Source organism: Apus apus, chromosome 1 (genome assembly GCF_020740795.1).
Source record: "Apus apus isolate bApuApu2 chromosome 1, bApuApu2.pri.cur, whole genome shotgun sequence".
Lineage (NCBI taxonomy): Eukaryota > Metazoa > Chordata > Aves > Apodiformes > Apodidae > Apus > Apus apus.
In genome coordinates this window covers 14,519,493-14,539,873 of record NC_067282.1, presented here as the reverse complement: position 1 = coordinate 14,539,873, position 20,381 = coordinate 14,519,493, and the positions used below count along the sequence as shown (strand labels likewise).

The following is a 20,381-nucleotide window of genomic DNA, read 5'->3' as shown; positions in this document are numbered from 1 at the left end:
GAGCAATGTTAAATAGGCTGTTCCAAAATAAATTGCTTCCAGTATGTTCTAAGCCTGACATTCACTGGAGTTGTGCAAGAGTTGAAAGACTTATATAATGAATATATTTATCCTCTACATGTAGGTTAGTTTAATAAAAAATGGTCTTTCTCACTATAAGCATTGCCTCTATAAGCAGGGGCCCTTATACCTAGTATGGACTAATAGTATTTCTAAGCTTTACTGGAGTTAGGCTAGCTGCAGATATTACTCCTACTGCTATCATAAAGACAAACTTTGGAGGAACATCTCAGAAAAGTCACAGAAAAAATAGGCATGTTGGTCTTCAGGTACCATATTCACCTTCAGAACCACGCAGGAAGTCCTGCAGAACAAAGGTCTGTGAAAATGTTGTAACACATACACCTGTTTTTACTGAATGCAAACTATGGGGCCTAACTGGGCTAGAATTAGTAAATGCATGTAAAAGGAATATTCTGTCACGAGGGAAGGGAACCAGGTTTCACAGCCTGTCCATGTGCTCCCAGGCCAGTCACTCTCCCTCTCTGGCTCAAACTCATTGCTTGACACAGCATCATCATCGAGCTCCAGCAAACTTAAATGCAATGATACACATTAAATGTTACCCACACTAAGTATTTTTCTCCAACTTATTAGAAAGCAACTTGCAGCAGCACAGTCTTCTTTCCTTTGTTAAATAATGTTCAAGTTGTTTTCACTCAAGAACATATTAATAAATTCCCTTTGAAAAACAGATTTCTAATGGTAGTTTTGTTAGACGTACACAAGAAAAAAATGGAAAGACTTGAAGATCGTTCCCGTCTTTCACTTCTCCCTATAACCTTGGCACTTGCTCTCACCGTTTTCTAAGCACATGGGGAAACTTCAGAATCCCTCTACATTAGGTCTGGCGGCTGTAACTGCATAGAACACAACCGCAGACTATGATAACCAGCACCATGCGAACAGAGCCAGTTACAGCCTCCAGCATCGGCGTCGGGGGGCGCGCACAGCGAGCTGCAAACGGAGGCATCGCTGCCCAGGTAGTGTTCGGAGAACGCCTCATTGCAGCGGCCCTGGTGGGAGGCACTAACACGCTGTTGGGGTAACCCAGGGGCTTGCACCAACAGCCGTGCGGGTGTTTGCGGGCAGCGCTCCCAGCGCTCGCCCCCAGCTCCGGGGGCGCTCACGGACGCAGCGCTGCGCGGGCATCGCCTGCGGGGCACGCTGCGAAGTGCGGGCTGCTCCCCGCTCGCTAGTCCCTCCCACGACGGGGAAATGCCACGACGCTCTGCCTGCTGTGAGGGCGGCAGGGGAGCCCGGCGCCGGCGAAGGGACGGGGCAGGCTCCTTCTGCACACCCTCGTGGAGGGGCGGGCTGAGCCCGGCCCCGGCCCGCGCGGAGCGAGCCCCACCGAGCCAGCCCCACGCCGGGCCAGCCCCACCCTGAGCCAGCCCCACGCCGAGCCAGCCCCACGCGGAGCCAGCCCCACGCCGAGCCAGCCCCACGCCGGGCCAGCCCCACGCCGAGGAGGCGCGTCCGGGCTGCCGCCCCCAGCGGCGAACGGGCGGGACGAGCAGCTGCCGCCTCACACGCAGGACGCATCCCCGGCCCATCCCGGCCCCCCGCCCCGCCCCGCCGTCCCGGGCAGGCAGCGCCCGCCGAGCTCCAGCGGCCCGAGCCCGGCTCCTCCCGCGGCCATGCGGTCCCTCTCCGCCGCGTCCTGCGCGCTGCAGGCGGCCGCGCTGCTGCTGCTGCTGCTCGCCCCCGGCTCCCGTGAGTAGCAGCCCCGGCGGGGGGCGATGGGCGGGCGGGCGGCGGGACGGGACGGGCAGCAGCGCTGCTCCTCGCCCGGCGGGGAGGCGGCCGGCGCGGTTCGAGCTGCCCCGCGACCCCCGTGTCGGCCCCGCTGCCGCCACAAGCTCCGCCGGGCGGGCCCGGGCCTCGCCGTGTCCCTGGAGGCCGGAGCGGGGCCGGGGTGGGGGCTGCGCCCTCGCTGCCCCCCGGCAGCTCCGGGGGGTTTGCTGGGTTCTTTCGTGGCGTCTTTGCAGAGCAGCTGCGGCTGCAGGGCGCGCCTGGCCCGTTTCTGTAGAGCGCACCCGTGAGAGGAGCGGGGTGAGAGGCTTGATAGTCGGGATGGTTTTGAAGTAGAAACAGTTCTTTAAAAAAAACAAGAGAGAGACAGAGAGAGAAAGAAAAAAAAAAAAAGAAAGAAAAGAAAGAGAAGGAGTGTCGTGGAGCGTGTGTATGTGTGAATGGTTGCACACCCCAGAGGGATGCCCAAGCCCCGCAGCCCGCCCCGCGCTCCCCGTGCAGATGGGGAGGGACGTGAGGCACAGCAGGAGATGCTCCCCAGACCCTGCAGCTGTCCCGGGGTGTAGAGCAAGGACCTTCCCTGGGTGGGTGCCCCGAGGAGCAGGGAAAGCCACGGTGCCCCAGACAAGGCAGGACTGGAAGGAAACGCTCTCCTCAGCCTTCTTGATGCTGTTCTCTGAGGCGTGCTGTAATTGTGGTGAGTGGCTTTTAATAGCTTTGGAGTCACCGCGGCTTTGCTGTTGGGACAGATGGTGTTTTTTCTCGCGTTTCTGTCAGGCACTTGCAGCGATGCCACTTTTTAAGGACAGATTCTAGCAAATACACAGCCTCCTGTTTTCTCGTGCTGTAACTCAGGCGGCAGAAGACCAGATTCAGGGGATAATTGTCAATATGCACTCAAATGAAATGAGACTTAGAAAATTCTGAGCTGCCTTTTCAGAAGGCTGAGATGGCCCATACAGTGCCCCACAGTTTTTCAAAGTAAAGAATCCAAAAGATAGGTACAAAAGTTAACATGCCATTAATAATGTTGAGGAGCATCACTGAGTCCAGCAGTGTTAATATGTTGATGCTTATTCTATTGAAGATAAAATACAAATTGATACCAAAAAAAAAGTAAAATTAAGAACGTTAACATCTTTATAATTGCCTTTCCAAAAAGATCATGCTGTTCCTGAAGAAGTTTACCAGTAACATGTTTACTGCTTTGCTAAGACATTGTGGCCTCCATTTTACAATGGTAGACTGCCATTTCATTTGGTATAAGATTGGTCTGATCTGTCTTTTATCATGCTGCTTCCTGAGTGCATATGCTGGTTCAACTCAGTGCATGCTCAGTGTTCCCTCTTGGGGCAGGGATGATCTCATCTAACTCTTGACAATCAAATGTAGGCCTTTCTCTATATGTGAATTTGTTGTCTAGACTCTTTATAATATGTTGAGAGAAGCTGTGTCCCTTTAAGGCCGAGTGTAACATATCTATTGAAGTATCTTTTTTTTCTTTTTTTTTTTTTTTTCTGCCTAGTTGCTCAGAAACTTCCAGAAACTACTGCTGAGATTTGTGTTGGTTTCAGCAAAAGTTAGTGCTTCACTAATGAATACTACAGGCGAAAGCTTGAAACTCATCAAATACTGTGATTTGCAGAAAGTAAAAGTGGCAGTAGGTGTGACTTCACTCCAGTTAAGATTTTTGGGCAGGCTGGTTATTTTGTATATAATGCTGTCCTTTTACTCTGCTGGCAAGTGTGTTTCTAAGTGTTGGTCAAGTCAGTAGAAGAAACATGACCAAAATGTGGTTTGGGAAAAATCTATTATGTAAAATCCATCGGGCTTCCTGACAGCTGAGCAAGTAAGGAGAATTCAAGTGCCCTGGCAGGAACCTGCCCTCACCCCCTTCCTGCTCTGTTCAGACATGATAGCTAGAAACATCTTCCAAGAGCTTACCTGTATAGAGAACTCCTTTGCATTAACAGGTGAGCAGTAGCCTCCAGACCTGAAATCAAGCATTTTGATTTCAGTGTATCTCCAGATTTCTTTTAGACTCTTGGATGATGGCAAAAGATGCATTATTTTAGTCTCAAATTGACCAGGGTTGAGAATTGGTTAGGTGGGACCATGTTAAGCATCTATGTGATGGTATTTATGCTTTCCTTTGCAAGACTGTGATGTAGATTTCGCAATGTTAAGGCAATGAGGACTTGTCCAAAAATTTGCTGAAATAATCCTGCCTGAGCTCTCTGTCAGTATGAAGCAATAACCTTCTTGGTAGCTCAAAAATGCGGTTTCAAAAACAAATTACCTTCTTGAGTCAAAGGGAAAATAAATAAAAACTTTCTAGATAGTATGATTTTGAATGTATAGTCTGTCAAAGTTGCTTGGCAAATGTGACAATAGATTGGAGGCCAGGGGGTTGTTTTTTCATCTGCAGAATTTGAATTTAATCTATTTCAGCTGAGAAGAGGGAGTGTCCTGATGGGGAAGACTGTCTGGGGGATGGTTGTATTCGTGTTCCTGCTTTAACATCTACTGCTTTAGCATCCCTGCGTTAACCATTCCAGCACCTCAATTTTCATGTATTTAGGTTGCCTAGAAGTTACAGTGCAAGGTGAAGATCTTTCTAATGAACTGTGCATTGTCAGTGCCTCTGTACTTTTTGGTTTTTAAACCAACGAAGTGGAAAGGCTTGGACATAAAACTCACCTACTTCTCTGCTATGCATCCAACTTGAAAAGAGAAGATGCCCAGACAGAATTTTATATATGACTTCTGAGATTTCCCCAAAAAGAATGTGTAAAATTGTGCTTAGTAATAATGTGAGTTTATACTCCAACATCTTCCTGCAGGATGAGATTTAGTTAGACTAGACCTAAAGCCTGTGAGTCCTTGGAATGTGTTTATTTTAAATTTGAATGTGGGATTGGGCAAATTGACCTTTGTCACATGCGGGGTTGTTCAATGATTAGTGCCACTCATTAGCGTATGGTTCTTCTACTAGGCTTCATGTACATAGAGCAGCAATTTGGTACATGCATGAGCTGCAGACAACAGATTCCCAATGATAAAGGCTCATGGGTGTTATCCACTGTGTTGATTTTTGCGGGGTCTGGCAAAATCAAGCCCATTAAAAATCTTACCCTCTTCACCTTCAACAAGTATCAGAGCTATCCCCGTCACTCACCCTGCACCCATCTGTTTAGCATAAGCACAGAACTTCAGCTCCTGTGTCTGAATGCCACTTCTGGAAGCCAAATTCCAGCTGTAAAACTGGAAGAACTAGCCTGCTTCTGCCCTTTTCACTGGCTGCTGATCGAAATTGTCTGCAAATCATGACTTCCTACACGCTGGAGCAACAAAACTGTGCCGGCCCCCCCCGAGATGTGCCAGGGCATCGCGCAGGAAGCACACCTGCCAGAGACCCCGGCCAGCACAGCCCCTCCTGGTTTTAGCTGCATCTGTGCATGGCCTTTAAACACGGGAAAACATAGAGCTGTGTGTCAGAAAGGTTGTTGATCCCCTTTCCTTGTCCTTTTCCAGTATTTGGTGCTTCAGTGCATTGTTCTAAGTTGGTTATTTCCTTGGTTCTCTTCTGTTTCAGCATGTAAAATGGACACGGAGATCCTTTACCTCTGCTTGAGCGCAGGAGCTTCCACACTGCAGCTTCTCCCCCCTTCCTTCCTGTGCTCACCCCCGCCTGTGTGCACCTGGGTCAGACTTCTAACCCCTGCCCTTCTGCTCCCCAGAGAGGGCCAGGCATCCTCCCTGTGTTGCTTTGGGCTGGTTGCACTGCACAGTCTGTGGTCTTAAATGGGAGTCTCCAGTTGTCAGAGCTGTTGCTGCCTAAAAGCAGCTTCTCCCTTTGTCTTAATCCAGGACATCTTTCCCTCTTCCCTGACTGAAGTTTTCTGCTGACCGTGCAGTAATACACATGGCTTCAAATCCAAAACCACAGTCTGAGGATAGAGAACAGTTTGGGGATAGTGTCATTTTAAGATTTTCTGTTTCTTGCCTGTCCCATTTACTGCCATGTGTTCCATTGGGGCATATGCTTATGCAGTACTCCATGGTATGATCTATTTGTATTCTGGAGCAACTGCTTGTGATCCAAATTCAGAAACTTAGCAATGTTTGGGGACTTTTTGCAGAGGGGGCAGGGAAAAAAAAAGTTATATCTTTTAAGCTGGATGAGGTCCTTGATGTCTTTCAAGGTTTGCAGTCCAAGCTGATGTGAACTAGGACTAATATAGTCCTGTCTTCCCATCCACCTCTGGTTCCTGCCCCTCTGTTTCATCTAATTCTACGGGAAGCCCATTCTGCTGGTTGAGACAGCAAAAAACTATTGTGCACTGTTGGGGAGGCAATAATGCCAGTTTTCTGTTGGCTTAGCTTCCTCAGTCAGATAATTGTTAAATGCAGGGGAACTAGCCCTGAGGCAGACCATGTTCTATGAGATCAGGTCTTTCCTGAGGAAACTTAGTTTACCTCTGCCCCTTCCTCCTTTTTTGTTTGTTTGTTTTCCCTAAGATCCCTCATTATGAGTCTAATATATCTTGCAGTTCTGCCCTCAATCTTGATATTGCAGGGGTGAGACACAATGAGTGGTTTGCAGTTTGTTTGCAAACTTGACCATTCTGAGATCTTCACTGAGGTTTTGTAACTACTAAGAAAATACCCTGTTTCTGTGATCCTGAGTACAGGCTGTTTGCTTGCCTTTAGCAGAATATCATTATACATGATCAAAACTAAACTCTGCTTGACAGAGGCAGAATCCACAACTGATCCTCTTGCATGCATGTGAATGCCAGACTCTTCATTCTTTGTGGTTTATTTTTAAATTTTGCCATTTGTTTGTAAACCAAGCCTGAGGACAGAGTCATCAGGCCTCAATTAGTCTTTAGGTTATGATGGTATTTCACCAGAGGTGCAGTCCTTCAACCTCTTCTTTTAGTCTCCTTTCATCTTAAGGAAGAAGAGAAATTGAGATGGTAATGATGGCGAAGATAAAACCGAGGATGGGATGGAGTTCCAGTTCATTTGATGGTTGGGTAGTGCAAATGGCTCTTTTAATGTGCAGCAGGCTTTTGTATCATCATTGTATGTATCTTCTGACCCTTGTGCTTAAGTCATTTATATGCCCAAAGCAAGGGACAGATGCCGTACTTTTTTTGGTGGGTTTTTTTTTCCCCCACTTCTTAGTACTAAAGCACCTAAATCTATCTTATTCTTTTTTTTTTTTTATATAGGAAATCAGGGGATAGCCAGTACTACACCCTTAACTACAACTCCAGACCAGAAGTTGCAAGGTAATACTCTAGACATTTCTGTTGCTGTTCCTCAGTAGCATCAAGAAAAGCAGTATTTATTATTGTATCCCTTAAACTGTCCTGTAATAGTTTGCCTGTTATTTTATTGAATTTTGAACAGCTGTAGGGCAGGAAGAAAGTACTCCACTTGTCACATTTATTCTAGGACAACTAAAGATATCTAAGAAAAACAGGTGAACAGTGGAACACAACTCAATTCTCATATCTTTAGGGACCCCAGAACAACAGAAAAAAGAGAAATAACGTGGGAAAATGTTATGTATAGAACTAGAAATACCTGCCAACATCAATTTACAGTTAAAAAGAGAGCCACCAGGTCAGGAAGTCTGCTAGGCTAGCCTTCAGTGCCCTTGAGAAAAAGGCAAGGCACTTTGTATTTTTAGTGTCAGAATGGATTCTAGGTTCACTGTGCTTGAGCTTGTTGGTATGTTGGTAAAGTACACGTTTACTTGATAGTGTAATCTCATTTTGACTGTGTGAAGCTGTACACCTTTAAGCATGTGCCATATAAAAGGCACTGGGTCATTTTTGCGCTATACTGCTTCACTCATCTCACTTGCTGTTGGCCAACAAGTGGGATGTATCGCCAGTATTGTGCTCATTGACTCACTCTAGCTTGTGTTAATTGCATCACTGACTCAAACCTAAATTCCAGGCAGCATACGTGGCTTCTTTTCACCTGTATGAGCATGCAGTCCACATCCAGTGTGTTCCCAGGGCTGCAGAAGTAAGCAGTCAGAACGTGGAGGAAGCCCAAAGCTGTGTGAGACTTTCAAGACCCATCTGGATGCGTTTCTGAGTGACCTGCCCTAGATTCTGTGGTGGTCCTGCATGGGGGTTGGACTTGATGATCTCCATAGGTTCCTTCTAACCCCTAACATTCTTGATTCTGTGTTGTGGTTACAGTGATGGGCCAGTGTGGGGAAGGTTTAGCCCCAGGCATATCCATGGCTCATGCTGGTAAAAAAGTGAACATCCAACAAAGGATGTTTGTAATTGTACAAGCATAGACTGTTTCTCAAAGGCAATTAATTCTGCAAGTTAGTATCCCAGGTATGCCTGGTATAAGGGTTGTGTGTGCAGTACTCAATGGTGAGACTAACTGGCTATGATTATATCAAATTAAAAGCAAAGTCATTCCCTCTGAATTTTTTTTCCCTCTTTTTGGTAGGTGGTATAAAGGTATAAAAATGTGTTGCATTTTTGCTTAAACCTGAGCTTGCTTATAACATGCATACAGTTGCAAAGAGGGTTGACAAAAATTTTCAACTAGTCTTCTCTGGTGGTAAGAACAGCAGATCCACTGAAAGGAAATAAGCCTGCTTCTTGGATCTGGTAGCTGTGTCACTGCTCTGGTCATCTCTGAGGTTATGCCCTTTGTTTTCCAGCCATGCTGAAAAGCTCTGGAGCCACTGAAAAGCGTGTAGCAATAGCAGAGTGGGAGGATGCTGTAAAAGATTAGTAACTTCAGATAAAAAAATAAACATGGAATGGGCTCCAGTGCAGAACGAAGAGGGAAGTATGGGCAGTGACGCATCCAGAATGGGAATTACTGAGCAGCCCAGTAGATCTTTGCCAGGAGAGAGAGTTAACCTGTAAGAAACATTTGAAGAGGGATGCAGCAATGAGGACAGAAGTGCAAGTGGGAGGGTGCCTGAGAACCTAGAAGTAAAGTGAGTAGGAAGGGTGGGGGAAAGATAACTGCAAAAGTAGAAGTGAAAGAAAGGAGGGAAGGACAAAGCAATTAAGACTGAAATATAGTTTGTATTTTAAATCTTTGGAAACAGTTACATTCTTGGGACACTTTTTACGTAGAGAGAGCCTAAGCCCACAGAATGATGTCTCACAGGGTGTCAGCCTGTCCCTACTTGACACGACTACAATTTGTTCCTAGCATGAGTCCAGTATGTAACAGAGATGCAGCAAAATAAGAGAAAAGGCAGAGGGACAGGAAATGGAACTGAAATAGAGGAATAAAAACTGAAAAAAACCCCACAACCAAACAAAACAGACAAAACAACCTACGGTGCTTACGTAGGTCAAGAAAGTCAGTGACAGTATGGCTGATGCAGCAGCTGGAATAGAACACAATCTAGAGGTGGAAGAAAGCAATAAGAGGAGGATTCAGATGTAAACCATTTGGGCACTGCTGTTCATACAAGGGTAGCTATGTTCTTGCTGCACTGAGATCTGGAAGCATCTTGCAGGGGATAAAACCCATCTTCTTTGAGAAGAACCCTGAGGAGAAGTATTCTGTTGCTGGTAGTTTATAGTATATTCAAATGAAAATTAATAATACTTATTTTCTTCTTTTATTTTTTTTCCCCTTGAAGACAATGACAGTTCATCCAATCTTACTGTTGCATCTTCCACACAATCTACAACAACATCTGCAGTCGGTATGTACCTGTTCATTTGTCCATTACTAGGAACCTAGAAGCTAGCTCCAAACCCACCCCAGATCATACCACATTCTAAATAAATACCCATCAAACCTGGGTATTTGAGAGAGCTATTATAGTTTTAGGGCTCAGAGGAACATTTAAAAGAGAGCTATTATAATTTTAGGGCTCAGAAGAACCTTTAAAACAACTCTGAAGATACACTGTTTTTCAAGTTCAGGTGTTGTGCTTCATCGGTAGAAGCAATGACATTTGCAGTGCCATTGCAAAACAGGAATTAAAACTTCCAAGTAATCATTGAAAGAAGGTTATCTTTTGAATGTCAGTTGTTTGTTTCTTAGCAAAATTTCTTCCTTTCCATGAAGTGAACAGGTCATTTTGCAAACAATGCATATCTGTTGAATGTTATTTCACAGTAAATAGATTCAGGTCATAATGAAGTCCTGGGGCCTTGAGTTTCAAGAGTAAGACTCCTTTTCCTTTTAGTTAAGACTAGTGACACTTTATACCATAGAAAATAGGCATTACAGAGTTCATAGCACGGAACAGTGGAGTTCAAGCAAGACATAAGTGGCAGGTCTGGGACAGTCTCTCACGGGTACTTTTTCATTTTGCTGGTGCTACCATCTTTCCTTCACAACTTGACAAAAAGAACTATAGGTAAGCATGATTTTCCAAGTCAGCAGTGTTGCAGTCGTGAAGCTCCAAAATGAAGTATCATGTTTACAAAGCAGATCTTTGTAGAAAGAAGAAATAGGTGTGTTAGATAACTAGTAGAGTTTGAAAGATACTTAAACTGGGACACAAACAATTTGTCCACTTGAACTTGCAGTGTTCCAGTTGTTGGCTACATCAATCTAAGATTATTTAAAAGAAATGTAAAAAAAAAAGGGTTGCACAGGCATATTTCACCACATCAGTAAAGACTGAATAAGAATTAGTGTCATGCAGTTGTTCAGTCTGTGGTGTGTAGATAGAAGAGGTTGTATCTGAGAGAAGAAAAGCTAGTTCCATGCATGAACTAGGTCCTCTTTGTGCAAAGAGCCATGTGAAAGCAGGGCAGAAATACTGTACCTACCCTAACATACTTTGTCTATTTGTGAAGTTTTATGCGGATCATAAGGTCCCAACTATGTAATTCCATTTCCAAGACAGCTGTGTCTCTGTAGTATCCAGATAATTCTGAGCTACCACACTCAGAAGTTGCTTCTCAGTCATTTAAGAGTAAAATACAAGGAAAAAAAAAAACAACCAAACAAAAAACACAAACTCTGCACAGACCTTTTGATAGCAAGGAAGTGGTGCAGTTTCTCATTCCATTGCCTGCCCTGGGCTAGTTTATGCATGTCTAACTTGGAAAGTGGAGATATTTCTGTGATTCAGGCCTTCTCCATGTGTCAGCCATTGTTAACCAAGGTGTTTCTCCCACCCTGTGCTCTGACCCTTCCACCCTCCACTCCAACCCTGACTATGGGTTTCTTGCAGAGATCTGAACTTCACTATGTCTACATAATAATAGTAAATGGGAGCCTGAGCCCTTCACTGTTAGGCACAGTACAAACCTAACAGACAGCTGCTCTGCCTTGCTTCACATGGCTCATGATTCACATCCTTCACTCTTTTTTTTTTGTTAAAACTTAATAGATTTTAAGACAATGTGCATCCATTTTGATTGTCTGTCTTGACCTCTTCAGAGTAAAGAGTACTGGATATATGTACGTAATTTTGCTGAACATCTTGGCTTTTGGTCTTTTGGAGTTTGTTGTTTTGGCATGTTTTTTTAAGTTTTTCATCACAGAAGCAAGAGTCTCTTTCATTCTATTTTTTCCATGCAAGGGAGAGTATGTATTTATTTTAGGAAGAGCATTCAATAATAATCATTTTTTATGTTAGCACAAAGCTTATGCAATTTGATTTATGTTAATTCTTGTTGAGTTAGAATGCTAAAGGAGCAGTGCATGCTAAGAATAGTCATTTTTATGCTGTGTATATGTATTTTGATTGATGGAGATAGCATAGCTATTTAGTGTTTAAAAACAGGTAGCATACAAAGTAAAATACTTGTGTCTTTTAAAAAGACAGCATTGTAAACCTGAACTATATTGCTGGCATGCGTTCTTTTTAAATAATAAAAATTAACTCGGGCAGTCTGGGTTTGTTCAGCATGATGCTGGATGAAGCCCAGCTGGTCTTTTCGGGGAAGAGTAATTAGGGAAATAAAAGACAGGACAGATCTTGCTAGCAAATATTCTTTCATCCTAACTCTGTCGGTAAAATAGTACAGGTAAGATTTTTCAAAGACACAGAAGAACAGATTTATGCCCAATTCACGTCAGCTTCTCAAATTCTCCAGCTGCCTCAGGTAGCCTCCCACTGTTGTTTTGAAATGACTGATGCTAAATACATCATGAAATATAAGTCTGTAGGGGATTAACCAGATTTTACTCTTAATATAAATGATACATCACCAAGTGTGGTAATCTTGATAAAGTAAGAAAAAAGGATTGCTAGTAGGAAAGGGAGGGGGAAAAAGCAATGTGCAAATTTGCTGAAATTCTTCATGATACCTGCTTGGGTATTTTTTGTGCTGATTCAGGTGTTCTCTAGGGTAATTCAATGCCCATGGAACAAGTACCATCCTTGTGTAACATCATTTATTACTGTTACACATGGAACCATTATCCATTGTATTGTTCAGAAACACAAGCCAGCTTGACTCTTAGAATTCATGGGTCAAGGAAAAAAAAAAAAGTGGAAAACTGACTGGTTGACACTTGCATTCCGATTTGTCTTTCTTTCCTTCCTTTTATTTTATATTAGGAATGCAGTTACCAGGTGTGGTTTCATATCATATAACTGTAGATGGTTTCCATATAAACATTTCCTTGCTTATTTCCTATAATGAGGAACCATTTGATATTTATAGATCATTGTGCCTTTGGGGAGTTTACCTGTCACTATTAAAACGTGCCCTGAATTTTATCTGATGTGTTTTACACATGCTTCATAGAGGAACTGAATTTCCTAATTGTAACAAGGTAAGCACATGAGTATGGTACTCCAACTGTTCCATCTCAATGAATGCTCATTTCAAAGTGTTTCCTAGTGTTATGGCAAAATACAGTGATAACATCAAATAACAGGAAAATAAGTAACACTTACTGTGAGGACTGTATTGGGCTGCTTCAGTAGTTTTAATGTTAAATGTCTCAGAAAAGTTGCTTTCTGAATGCTTACTCTGTCGTATTGTTTGGGTTTTTTAAGTTTTTGATCTACTGGAAACAGTGACACATAAGTCTTAGAAAAGATATTGTTCTGCATGTGGCTGCTCACATTGTAAACCACAGGAAGGCATTTTAGATGCTGTACTCCAAAAAAATGCAGAAGTTGAATGTCAAGTTTACTGTGGAACTGAGATGAAACTACCTGTTCTTTGGTTGTTCTGGTTTTAGAGAATAGAATTAGACTTTTGAATGTCCGTAAGGAAAGGCTTTTGTAGAGTTTAAAGTTAACCCAGCTTGTGTGAGTTTATCAGAATAATCCAAACTAGACAGCTGCAAAAGGAGCTTCTTCTCCCTAAAATTCCTTCATGCATAAAAGCTGTTTTTAGGATCACTATATCTGGCTGCCTGCTACTAAAGTTCTAAGGATTTTGCTATCAATACCAATCTTTATTATTCTTGAATTTTGCTTCATGGTATTTTTTATTCTGAACAGTTCATTACTGCTTTATGAGGAGGGATGGGGAAGTGTTAGGTAAAAGTAGAGTAAGAGTTAAATATGTTAGGTGTCAATTAAACTTGTGAAACAGCATTCCAGCCTTTGTTTTAACCTTGACAAGAAAGCTCAAAAATAAATAATAACAAGCCAACAGATATACTTTGGTTGAACTTGTATCACATTTGGAAAATCCTTTTGAACCTTAAGTTTAACATGCATACAGAATTCTCTCTGTTAGGCTTAATATACATGCAGCCTTTGTGTATCATTCAAAAGTAAATTAAAGGTCAAATCGTTACTAAAACTGGGGGGCCAGGAGTGTCTTTTCAAGCAGAATCTCTTCTTACAAGAAAATACTAGGTATCTGAAAAGTGGGCACTTCAAGTGGGGAGTTACTCTTGATCCAGAACTCTATTACATTTTAAGATACTGTAATCTAGGCATGCTTCTATGGAATTGGATAGTGTTATAAAAACAAAACAAACCCACACAAACAACAAATGAACCTTCTAAAAGTTTTCTGCTATTATCCAGGTTTTCTTTATAGCCTTTCTTTAAAGCGATTCCTTACCTCGAGTCCCAGAAATCAGAAGTTGGATCTTTCCAAAGGAAATGCATAGGGAAGAGTCTGTTTGCAAGCCTGGATATCCATGCAGTGGCATTTTCATTGTTACTCTGTTACTGTCTTTGGCCATGATAAATGCTACCTTATTCAATGAGTATACAGTTGTATTTTAAGTATTTTTCTGTGTGGAATCACAAATAAAAATTTCCCAGGTATGTCCACCAGTACTACCAATCTGACCAGTACCACTAAGCCCACCACCACGACTTTGCCTGTCACCCTGACTCAGCCCACCAAAACTAGCCAGACAGCAAATTCCACCACAGCTTCATCAGTCACGTCATCACAATTCAATATTACAGCAGTGACCACTTCCAAGACTTCTTTCACTTCTGTAACAGGTAAGTTCACACTTCAGGAATCTCAAAGGCTTGTATACATGTTAAGGTGCTGTACAATTGTAGGATCATTACAGGAGTATAACAAGGAAGGTATTTGAATGCTGAAAAAGGAAAGTGAACTGTTGAGTTTTTTTAATTAAGTTGGTTATAATAATGTTCTGAGAACTCCACTTACTTGATAAGGCTTAACTTAACCTGAAAGACCTGACATATGTAAGGAGAAAAAAATTGAAGTGGTCTGAATCAGCAGCCACCAGCAAGGAGATTAGCAATGTTAGGAGAAAGTCTGGCTTTTGAATACAACTTACGTATTTGTTCAGCTCTCCCTTCTGCAACTTGCTTGAACTCATCTCTACTACTTCAATTCTAACAGCTGACCTGTGATTCAAAACATGTCTACTGGTTTAGTAGAGACAATTTTGTTAGTCACATTTGTAGCTATGTAATGAATTTTATCCCTAATGGAGGGTAGAGTATGACTATGGATAAGTCACACTTCATGTAAAAGTTGTCAAATACAGTTTGACAGAATCTTTTAATAAAAAAACAGTAATTGTAGAATTCAGAATTTCCTTGCAGTTAGCTGCTTGTTTGTACCACTTCATGCTTGCATTTCTAGACAGATCAGGGTTGCTCACGTGTGTCAGTGAAGCGTTACTGGGTAGGTGGAGCTGTCATCAGCGGAACTTCTAGTTGGCCAGGTAACACTCCCTGTGCCAAGTGTAGAGGTGGGCGTGGGTTGGGTCTTTTGGTGCGAGTTTGTAGCAGATAAAACCAGTTCTCACATGGAAACTGCTGTGGCTTATCTAAAGTCATGTTGTCTATGTCAATATTTGTGTCAGGCTGCAGAGCTGATCTCACGTGGAGAGTGAGGGTACAATTCCATGAGACAAGGTGAAGCAATCCAGCAGCTCATCACCACCAAAAGTATTTTACTTCTAATACATAACTATGCTGACTGACTTGGTGGTTATTGGACCCCTCTGCAGGCTGACTCACTATGCTCCTCTGACTAAAAGTAACTTTTTTTTTCTGCTTGGGTTAATTTCAGGCAAGATTAGTGAGTTAATTTGGCTCATAGAGGGTATGAAAAACACTAGAACTGGCCTAAGAAGGGCAGGAACTACATGTGTGGAAAGAGGAGACTGCAGGGGAAATAAGGCAGAGGAAAGGAAGAGGTGGAGAGAAGAAGGGGAAATCAGTCTTTCAGAGACTGTTGCAATTGGATTATCTCCTTCTGCATTACCAGAATCTGACGCTTAAAACCATAGTTTCAATGTGCTTGACTGTTACCTTGCCGTTTGATCTATGTTACATTTGTCTAGTTGTGTCTTTAGATGATATGTCAATGGGGAGGTCAAGATACAGAGGAGTCCCTCAAAACACACTCTTGCAAGCTCGGTAAAAAGTGCCTTTTGCTTTCTTCTTTCCAGCCACATCAAAATCTGAGACTGTCATAATCAAAACCTCCAGATTTGATGTGGGCAGTTTTGTAGGTGGCATTGTGCTGACACTTGGAGCCCTAGTTATCCTCTACATCGGGTGCAAAACCTATCACTCCAGAAGAGGCATTCAGTACAGAACCATGTAAGTTCCCAAGGGATTGTCCCTTGTCAATTTATTACTTTCTTGAGAGAAACAAGGACAAACAAAACCAGAACTCCAATACATTAATTTGTTTTATGTACATTGTATTAATATCATTAAGAGATTTAACTGATACTTTGTCTTTCACCACATCTGCTATTCATCAAAATTATTATGCCTTTCTTCTACATGTTTTTTTTCTCTGATCTATTATATAAAATAATTTTATGGGTTTTTTTTTAAAGGATCCTTGTCCCTTAGCTATTCCACAAATAGCTAACATTTCCTTGAAAACATTTCCTTGCAATGCTTGTTGCAATTTGCAAGACTACTGTTACCACTGGTTATAGGCAAGCTAGATTGGATAAAAATGACTGAGTAGCAGCTGATCTAAAAATACTTATTTGAATGTGAACACCAAAATGTTAAAAATGCTGGTAAAGCTAGGAGAGTTTTGACAAAATTAAATGGTTCTATTAACATCAGGCTTGGCTCAGAAAGGGTTGTAACTGGCAGATCAGATCCCTTAGCCCTTCCCAGCAAGAAAACCTCTGTTGAAAAAATAACCTTCTTAGCAGCAGCTGGTTGGCTGGTTTCTCATGTTGACTGTTTCTTGTTCTGCAGAACGTTAATGTTTGTGTTTCTGTTACAGTGATGAACATGATGCCATCATTTAAAGAGACTTCAGGGAAGACAGGGTTGGAAACCCATCCTATTGCAGATGTTACAACTTACTTTCCTTTTGTAAAGATGATCACGGTCTCTAAACCTGCCTTGGGTGATCCTGCAAAATATTGAAAAGCTCTTTAAGCATCTTGATTTTGTATTTTTTTTTGCATTGCTTTCATAAGGAGAGGAACTCAGTGCTTTGTAGAAACAGGGTTTTCATTTTTCAGTATGTAACCAAATTTAAAGAAATGCACATACTGAGTCAGTTTAAAGTACACGCACAAGTATCTGAAAGAGCTAATTACTAGCACAGTCAATAGCATCATTGCAATTCTAAGTTCAGTTATTTCCCACATATCATATAAATCCAGTTTGTTCCATAATGGATATAGTAGGTCAAATAAGGTACCTTTAAAAACAAGCATAAGTTTTTGCAAGTAAAATAGAGGCATTTTCTCTAATATTTTGTAAGAAATTGTGTTTATTTTGAACTTTGATGTGAACCTTAGTTTACACATCTTGGATTTTGAACAATTCAGTTAGTTAATTTTTGTTAGGCCATGAAAGGACATGGTTTGCTAACTGTATAGAAGGTGAGAATGAGTAAACTTAAGTCATTAGCTTACCAATGACCTGCAGAGACTTTCCTTAACAGACTGTACAGTGAGACTAGCTGCAGGAAGCATGGACAGACTGGAAATAGCCATCCACAACCCTTTTCTCTACATGGGTCATTCTGAGAAGATGGACTATGCAACATGGACGTAGCTTCTGTATTCTAGCGTGTCCTGATGAAGCAATGTGCAATTGAAGATGAAACAGGAATGGGAAAAAGTAATTGTGCCATCAAAATATGACATAAAATATGAAAATTCCTTCTAAAATTGCTTTTAAGTTGAATGTAGCAATCACTTCACTCTTGGGTTTTATTACTATGAAGTTGTATGTAATGATCTAGCAACATTTGATAAGCATTGAAAGTTACACAGAGAAGTGGAAAATATGTAAGATAGCATTTTAGAAGAATATTATATGCGTTTTTACTACTGTTTTCAGAACTTGGTACTGCTGCACAGTCCAAAGCCCACTGAAGGCAATGGGGCATCTCTCAGAAGGCCTTTAGATTAAGGCCCAAATACACTGGAGGTCCTGCCCAAGATGGCTGATGCTGCTTCCATATTGCTTCAGTGTTTACATGGAGGTAACATGGAGTAGACAGGCTCCTGATTTACACTGGTTTACGAAAAACAGGAGCAAGGACCAAGAAACACAGGCCTGCATCTCGTTGTGTCACTGTTAATCATTCAGTCCCTCCCAGGCTCCACTTGTAGACCTCTCTGTGATGAAGAGAGTTGGTGTGGTGGGGCTTGACCATCCTGGTTACTTCTGGCACTCATGCAGGACACAGATGGGAGGTGGCAACAGTTGAGGAAGGGCACAAGAGGAACTAACTGCATATTGGTCTGTCAGGGCGCTGGGACAGAGCACACTGTGGGGGAAAAAAAGACTGCAGCTCTGGCACAGGTTGATTTTTTTTGTTGAGCAATGGTTTATTCTGACATACAAGGGTAAAGTAGGTGCCTGGATGTTTTTTCCTGCACTTCCAACTCCAGCAAACCATGGTGAATGATTAGAGTTAATAACACCAGCCCCACACTTGCAGTGAGCATAGCAGGGCTGTTCCATCTTTTTCTGAGATTGAGGTAGAGGGGGAAAAGGGATTTCAAGTAACTTCTGTGATTTTTCTTAATTACATTGTTTGGTGAAAAACTTCTGGTTTTGACTTGAAGACTTTGAAAACAATTCTTCCATAGAACTGCATTTCCTTACTTTGTAGAAATTAAGACAGATAAGTGCAACCCAATTACTGGAATTGTCTCACCTCTGTTGTCCAGGTGAATAAATAAAATGAAATCTTTGGAGTTACTCTGTCAATTTCAGTTGGCTTTTTATTTTATTAGACAGTTGCATAATTCCCTCAACCTTTTCCTCAGTCATAACCATTCAGTAAGAAGGGTTTACTATATATCTTTTAAAGGCCAACAGACCAGAGCTAATGCATTTTTGCCCAACTCAGTCACTTGTAATGTATTTTGTAATCTCATTAATACAATAAAGCAAAATTATGTGGTGTCAGTGCAAATATAAAACCTGACCTCCTTTCAGATGTTTGGATACTAGCCAAAGAGAAGTGCAATTGATTAATCTTAACTTTGACTTTACATTTGCTTTCCAAAATGTGAAGTGGGATGAACAGCACAGCTTTCCATTGTATCATACCACCACTAAGCACACATTTAGGTGTCTGTCCTGGAGTCCTCTCTACTGTGGACCCAAATTTAGTCATGCTGTGCACATGTGGAGGAGTTGACTGTAATAAATTACTGAAATAGCAATGTAGTACTCAAAAATCCTGATTATGTTAACTAAGCATTGGCGCTTGGTTTCTGTAAGGAAAGAGTATTTGAAAGGGTTTGCCACAGGAGTTGACCATTTTGTAGACCAGTGCAAGGTGTAAAGCTGAATGAAGTATGAGCAAAAGACAGAAGGACTTCTGTCTCATAGGCTGAAGTCTGGCATCATCCCAGGCAGCTGGGGAATAGAACACAGAATAGAATTTCTGGTGTCTTGAGTTCATAGTTTTGTCTTGAGTAGGAACCCCTCTGGTGACACAGCACAGAACTGCATTTACAGCATCAAGTTTTAAGCCCATCAGCAGCATTCAGTTGATTATTTCAGCTCTTTCACATAACCCCCATGACTTATTTTTAAATGTTGAGTCATGATTTTGTGCTCAAATTAAAATTACTTGCTTACTCAGTAAAATCACGTACTACAACAGGATTAGGAAGTCATCAAATGGCTACAGAACATAAGCTGCCTTAGGTCAAGTATGAATGTTACTTTTGCCCTTAAAAGACATTCAGATCAACCACATGACCAACCCTCAGGACGTCAGCATTCTGCCTTCCTCCTGCACCTCTTTCCTTTATATGCAACTCTCTTTTAGCCTGTATTCTAGTACCAAATCACAGCTCTTCCAGCTTAATTGATTTGATGTGGCCCTGTGCATCAAAGGCTGCAAAGGAATCCAGAAATGCTGCACTAATATACTTGGGGTTTTTTTAATTTAAAAAAGTAAAGCAAGATCACATTACTGTAACACCACTCAGTAACTTGAACATTATCCCTTTGTAAATCCAATTTCATACTTTTTCCCTTTTTGTTCAGAAGCTGTTAAAGTGCCTACATACTCATGCCACTTTTTATTTTTGCCCTGAAGACACATAGCATTCTTAATAGCCTTTACTGAAAAAAAATACAAGCAGCAAAATGATAATATTGCCAAAAGCAAAGTGGAACAGCATCAGAGACTGAAAATTGCCTAGATATCTGAAGAGGTTAAGAATTTAGCTGAGATATGGAAGCAGATAGAATGAGAAGGGACCTGGCCTGTGCTGAATGTAAGCACATTCTCTAGACAACACTGAAGGAGTCCTGGCTTATGTATGGCTGAGCTGGCAATGTCAAAAACAGGAAAGTTAAATGAATTTAGGAATCTGCAAACAGTTCAGGCACAGGGACTGCCAATTCCTGCTGCTGATCCTGCAGTGTCTAAGCTTTAGCTTGCATTAGAGTTTAGTGTTTGCTTCACTATAAAGCACTTCTTTGAAAACTGGATTAATTTTACCCTTTAGGGTAAATTAGGTCATTCCTTATATTTCAAAACATTCAATTCAGTAACTTTGAAAATTGAAAGAATAAAAGAGTGTCCTAAGTTCCAGAGGCTCTTAAGTGGCCTTTTAGAAAACCAAGAGGAAATATATTCTCACTCTGATAGTAAAAATTTTTTCTTTGTCTGTTGCTTGTTCTGGCCTTCTCCACATCAAGTTTAAAGCAG

At 41.9% G+C, this 20,381-nt stretch overlaps 1 protein-coding gene across 1 annotated transcript; it reads left to right on the top strand.

Moving 5' to 3' along the window:
- Positions 1–1,642: 1,642 nt before the first annotated feature.
- On the top strand, positions 1,643–18,406 carry TMEM123 (transmembrane protein 123). Its single transcript, XM_051644208.1, has 6 exons — positions 1,643–1,776; positions 7,056–7,115; positions 9,470–9,535; positions 14,036–14,224; positions 15,658–15,811; positions 16,464–18,406. The coding sequence occupies exons 1-6, from the start codon at positions 1,701–1,703 to the stop codon at positions 16,486–16,488; spliced, it is 570 nt and encodes a 189-aa protein (XP_051500168.1). The 5' UTR covers positions 1,643–1,700; the 3' UTR covers positions 16,489–18,406.
- The last annotated feature ends 1,975 nt before the right edge of the window (positions 18,407–20,381 follow it).